The sequence below is a fragment of the Peromyscus leucopus genome, chromosome X (assembly GCF_004664715.2).
Source record: "Peromyscus leucopus breed LL Stock chromosome X, UCI_PerLeu_2.1, whole genome shotgun sequence".
Classification (NCBI taxonomy): domain Eukaryota; kingdom Metazoa; phylum Chordata; class Mammalia; order Rodentia; family Cricetidae; genus Peromyscus; species Peromyscus leucopus.
This window is the reverse complement of record NC_051083.1, coordinates 3,366,470-3,372,084: the sequence shown is the minus strand read 5'-3', so window position 1 is coordinate 3,372,084 and position 5,615 is coordinate 3,366,470. Positions and strand designations below refer to the sequence as shown.

General features: G+C 65.0%; 1 protein-coding gene across 1 annotated transcript in view; it reads left to right on the top strand.

Moving 5' to 3' along the window:
• The first annotated feature begins 1,119 nt into the window (after positions 1-1,119).
• LOC114689413 (dehydrogenase/reductase SDR family member on chromosome X homolog) overlaps positions 1,120-5,615 on the top strand; it is an 8,578-nt gene continuing 4,082 nt past the window's right edge. The window contains 4 exon segments of the mRNA XM_037199236.1: positions 1,120-1,829; positions 2,787-2,890; positions 2,989-3,152; positions 3,608-3,717. Coding sequence (XP_037055131.1) covers positions 1,591-1,829; positions 2,787-2,890; positions 2,989-3,152; positions 3,608-3,717 — 617 coding nt within the window. The 5' untranslated portion in view covers positions 1,120-1,590.

Here is a 5,615-nt window from a genome sequence, read left to right as displayed (position 1 = left end):
TTTGAGTGCTCGGTGCTCGGTGCTTTGATGCGGGGTGCTGGGTGCTCGGTGGGCAGTGCTGGGGACGTGGTCCTCGGTCCTCCCGGGCCCCCGTGGGTGCTGGGGACGTGGTCCTCGGTCATCCCGGGCCCCCGTGGGTGCTGGGGACGTGGTCCTCGGTCATCCCGGGCCCCGTGGGTGCTGGGGACGTGGTCCTCGGTCTTCCCGGGCCCCCGTGGGTGCTGGGCCCACGGTGCTCGGTCCTCCCGGGGCCTAAGTGACCTTGGCTGGGCCGAGGTGACCTGAGTTTGCCCTCACCGGAAGGGGCCTCGCTTTGCCCTCACCGGAAGCGGCCTCGCTTCGCCCTTACCGGAAGTGACGTCATGGACCGGAGCAAAGTCTTTTTTAAGCTCGAAACCCGGACAGAAAGTCCCGCTCCGGGGTTGGTAGGGCAAGGGCGACTTCCGGTCCCCTCCCCTCTGACCTCTCGCTTCCTCTCCCCACCCCCCAGGGCCGCCATGGACGGAGCCGCGAGGACCGGGGACGGTGACGTCATGGCGGGCGACACCGCCGCCCGTCAATCACCGCGCCGCGCGGGGAGCCGGGCCTGGGGGTGACGTCACCCCCTCCTGGGGCTTAGGCGGCCCCGCCCACCGCGACCCAGCCACGCCCCCCTCATCTCTCTCTTCGACTTCATTCCGTGCCCTGCTGAGGGCGGCGGCTTCAGCCCGCGCTCCATTTTGATGACGTCACGCCGCGCGCCCGGTTGAGGGCGGCGGCTTCACCCACGAGCCATCTTGATGACGTCATTCCGCGCCGTTCGTTCCTCGTGTTTTTTTCCTCTCTCACCGCCAGGCCCGGAGTGGGCGGGGCCGGGTAGGGGCGGGGTCAGACTTCGTTCCGGGTGACGTCACCCCTGGGAGGCGGGAGGAAAGGGACAGGGCCGAGGTCAATAAAGGAAAATATTTTTGAGACGTGGCTTCCGGGTGAGTGACGGGGCCTGGGGGCGGGGCCGGGGAAGGGTGAGTGACGGGCTGGGGGCGGGCCGGGGAGGTGAGTGACGGGCCTGGGGGCGGGCCGGGGAACGTGAGTGACGGGCCTGGGGGCGGGGCCCGAACCCCGTGACGGACAGCGGTGGGCAGGGCGGGGCCTGAACCCCGTGACTGACAGCGCCCGGGGAAGGGCGGGTCCGAACCCTTTGACTGACAGCGCCCGGGAAGGCGGGGTCCGAACCCCGTGACGGACAGCGGCCCGAACCCCGTGACTGACAGCGGCGGGGGAAGGGCAGGGCCTGGAACCCCGTGACTGACAGCGCCCGGGTCGCGATGACTGACATTAGCCGCGAGGGCGGGACTTGCACGCGGCGTGATTGACAGCCGCGCCGCGTTCGCCCGTTTGTGGCTCTTCGGGTCGGCGCGCGGGTGTGGGCGTGGCGAGCGTCCGAGCGTGGCACTGGGCGTGCCGGGCCGCCATGCCGCCGCTGCTGCCCGCGCTGAGGCCGCGCGGCGGTGTGGGCTGGCCGGCGGCGTCGGAGGCGTAGCCGGGAGTCGGGGCGTGGCCTGATGTGTCAGGGGCGGGGCTTTCGGTGTCAGTGGGCGTGGCCAGGCCGCCATGCTGCCGCTCCTGCGGGACCTGCGGGCTGTGCTCCTGGCCTACGCCGTGGGCGCCGCCGTCCTGGCGTCGCAGCTGCTGCGCCGCCTCCGCGGGGGCTTCCGGGAGCCGGGTGAGTCACGTGGGGGGCAGCGGGGGCCGCTCCCGACGTCCCCTGCGCCCCTCGGGGGGTCTCCGTGTCCTCCCCGGTCCACGCCTGCCGGAGCGGAGCGTCCCGGCCGCCATTTTGGTAGTTTTTAGCTGTAGTCGGAAGCGGAGGACACGAATTCCGGAAGTCCTGCTTCCGCCATGTTGGGAGTGGGTCGCATGGGAAATGTAGTCTCACAGGGAGCCGACGGAGCCTGGTGGCGCAGGGGCTGACGGGGAATGTAGTCTCCGGGCAAGCTGACTGTTTAATGACGGTGACGCGGGGGGACGAGGGTTCATGGCGGCCGCATTGGGCCTGACTGGAAATGTAGTCACACAGGGGTTGACGAGTTAATGGAGGAGAAGCGGGAGAAGACAGGTTCATGGCGGCCGCGCTGAGGCCGCTGGGAAATGTAGTCTCATAGGAAAGCTGACGGGGGAAACCACGGGGAAAATGGCGGCCGCGCTGGGGCCGCTGGGAAATGTAGTCCACAAGAAAACTGACGGAGGAGACGAAGATTTAAAAGGCGGCCTCCCAGGGCCTGATGGGAAATGTAGTCTCCCAGGGAGCTGACAGGTTAATGGAAGACACAGAAAGGACTACAGGTTAATTAATGTCGGCCGCGCTGGGGCCGCTGGGAAATGTAGTCCGACAGGGAGCTGACGGGTTAATGGCGGAGAGAGAAAGGCCTACAGGTTCATGGCGGCAGCGCTCTGGCTCATGGGAAATGTAGTACCCCAGGGATCTGACGGGTTAATGGCGGAGACAGAAAGGACTACAGGTTCATGGCGGCCGCCCTGGGACCGCTGGGAAATGTAGTTCAAAGGAAGCTGACGGGTTGATGGAGACAGAAAGGACTACAGATTAATGGCGGCCGCGTTGTGGCCGCTGGGAAATGTAGTCCCACAGGAAGATGACGGCGAAGACACCAGAAACGACCCCGCCCTCTCTGACTCTGACCCCGCCTCCTTCTCACTCTGACCCCGCCCCCTCTGACCTATAACCCCGCCCCCTCTGACTGTAACCACCCCCTCTCACTCCGGACCCCGGCCCCAGGCGCTCCCCCCAGCCGGGCGCGTGGCCATCGTGACGGGCGGACGCGGACCGGCGAATCGGCCTGCCAGGCGCGGTGCGCGCCTGGCGCGGCTCGGATGCGCGTGGTCATAGGTTCAGGCGGGTCACGGGGTCACCGAGGGCGGGGTCACTGGGTCAAGGGGCCCTGAGGGCCTCCCCGGAAGTCCGCCCCCCACGATCTCCGAAGTGGTCACTAGTCAGCGGGGTCACGGGGTGGTTCACGGGACGGGGGCGGGGGCTCCCCGGAAGCCCCGCCCACCACCCGCCCCGCCACTTCTCGACCCCGCAGCCTGAAATAACCGAGGACCGAAGCGAAGGACTGCGGTGCGCGAGCTCCGGGCGGAGACCGGGAACCCGGAGGGTGAGTGGGGGGAGGGTGCTGGTCGCTCGGTGATCGGGGCGGGGTGCTTGACAGTGTGGTGCTGGGATGCTCGGTGCCTGCGGGGCTGGGTGCTCTCGGTGTGCTTCCGCTGGGCGTGCTCAGTACTTAGTGTTGGGTTGCTGGGTGCTCGGTGCTAGACAGTGGCGTGAATGGGTGCTCGGTGGCTCGACGGTGGGTGCTGGTGCTGGGTGCTCGACGGTGGGCTGCTGGGTGCTTCGGTGCTGACGGTGGGTGCTGGGTGCTGGGGTGCTGACTGTGTGGGGATGCTGGTGCTGGGTGCTGACAGTGGGTGCTGGGTGCTCGGTGCTGGTTACCGGTGGGTCTGGGTGCATCGCGTGCTGACCAGGTGGGTGCTTGGGTTTGCTGGTCACTGTGAGTACCATCCGAGTACTGGTGACCGAGTCGCGTCCCCCGTTCCCCCCCCCCGCATGTAGCACTTCCTTTCCCTGGACTCTGGCCTCACACTGGCGTCCGTGCGGTTGCGGAAGTTCGCGCGCGACTTCCTGTCCCTGGGGCTCCCGCTGCACGTGCTGGTCGCCAAACGGTGAAGTGGGCGGGGCCTGCCGAGGAAAAGGAAGGGCGGGGCATAGCAAAATAATGAGGTGGGCGGGGTGGGGGTCAGATCTGCATATGCAAATCAGTTGAGGATATGTAAATAGTCCTGTGGGCTGGAGTCAGGTATGGGGCCGTATCTGCATATGCAAATCAGGTGAGGATATGCAAATGAGGGTCCTTGGGACTGGGGTTCGTAGAGGGGTCCCATCTGCATATGCAAATCAGGTAAGGATATGCAAATGGGCACGGGGGCTGGAGTCAGGTGTGGGGCCTCATCTGCATATGCAAATAATTTGAGTACATGCAAATGAGGGCCTGTGGTGTGGTGTGAGGCCACAACTGCATATGCAAATCAGGTGGGGTATGCAAATGAGGTCCAGGGGGCTGGTGTGGGTTTATGCAAATGAGGGCCCTGGTGTGGGTTCACACATGCATATGCAAATCAGGGGCCTGGGGCCTCCTCTGTATGTAAAACAGGTGAGAATATGCAAATGAGGTGACCTGAATGCTGCAGGCTCTCATTTGCATATTCCCTTCTTTGTGGGGCCCGGGTGAGGCCGTAGATCATTTGCATAGGGGGCTGGGCCTGGCGGACATGCAAATGACCCGGTGCTGACACCACAGCGCAGTGCAGAGATTCATATGCAAATGAGCCACGGGGGTTCATGGGGGCGGAGCTCATTTGCATGGGGCCCAGGCCTGGTGAGTGGAAGGGTGGGCGGGGCCTGGCTTGGGGTCCCACAGTCGCATTAGCATATGCAAATCCCACGGCTGCTTTCCGGGAGCCACGCAAGGGAAGGGCAGAGCCTCATTTGCATAAGCACGGGTGTGGCGATGAGGGGCGGGGTCTCCCAGGGCCTCATTTGCATGTGCGGCTCAACGTCCACAGATGGGGCCGGGCCTCATTTGCATAGGCGGTTTTGATTGACTATGGGACGAGAGGGCGGGGCCCCGGGTGTCCAGGCCCCTCCTGTGCATGCAAATCCCGCATGAATATTCATGAGGCCCCGGACGTGGGCGCTGCTGCCACTCAAGTGCATGGGGAGGTGGGGCCTGGGCGACAATGCCAATAGCCGGGTGGGCGGGGCCTCCCGGGCTCATTTGCATAGAGACCCTGAGCTCCCATGGAAATGTGTGGGCGGGGCTTCCAGGCTCATTTACATAGGGAGTCGAGCTTAGTCTTGCATGGAAATGGGTAGGCGGGGCCTCCCGGGCTCATTTGCATACTAGATGCCTAGGATCTCAAGTAAAGGGGTGGGCGGGGCCTCCTGGGCTTCATTTGCATAGACACTCGGGCCCTGGGCTCCCGAGTAGATGTGAGGGCGGGGCCTCCCGGGCTTCATTTGCATACAAAGGCCTTAGGCCCCTATGTAAATGTGTGGGAGGAGCCTACTGGGTCTCATTTGCATAGAAAGGGCCTGGGCTCCCATGTAGATGGGTGGGCGTGGCCTCCCGGGCTCATTTGCATATGCAGATTCGACGTGACCGAGCTCCCGGCTCCTCCCCTGGGGTCCTTGTGTGACAGCCACCATCCCGCCCGAATCCTGACCACTTCCTACCCCTTCCTGCCGCCTCTGACCACTTCTGCCCACCCCTGCCCCTGACCACGTTCTCCTGCCCCGCTGACACACCTTTCCTGGCCTTCCCACGCCTGCCCTGACCCACTTCCTGCCTCTCATCGCTGACCCACATTCCCTGCCCCCAACCCTGCCCCTGACCCATTCCTGCCGCCGCTACCACTTGGCACTGCCCCCAACCGGCGCTGCCCTAGACCTTCCTAGCCTCCTTCCTTGACTGTCATCTTCCGTCACCGGACCGCCCGCACCCTGCCGACACTTCCTACACCTTGACGCGACTACCTGTCCCCCTCTAATTACCGCTCCTTGC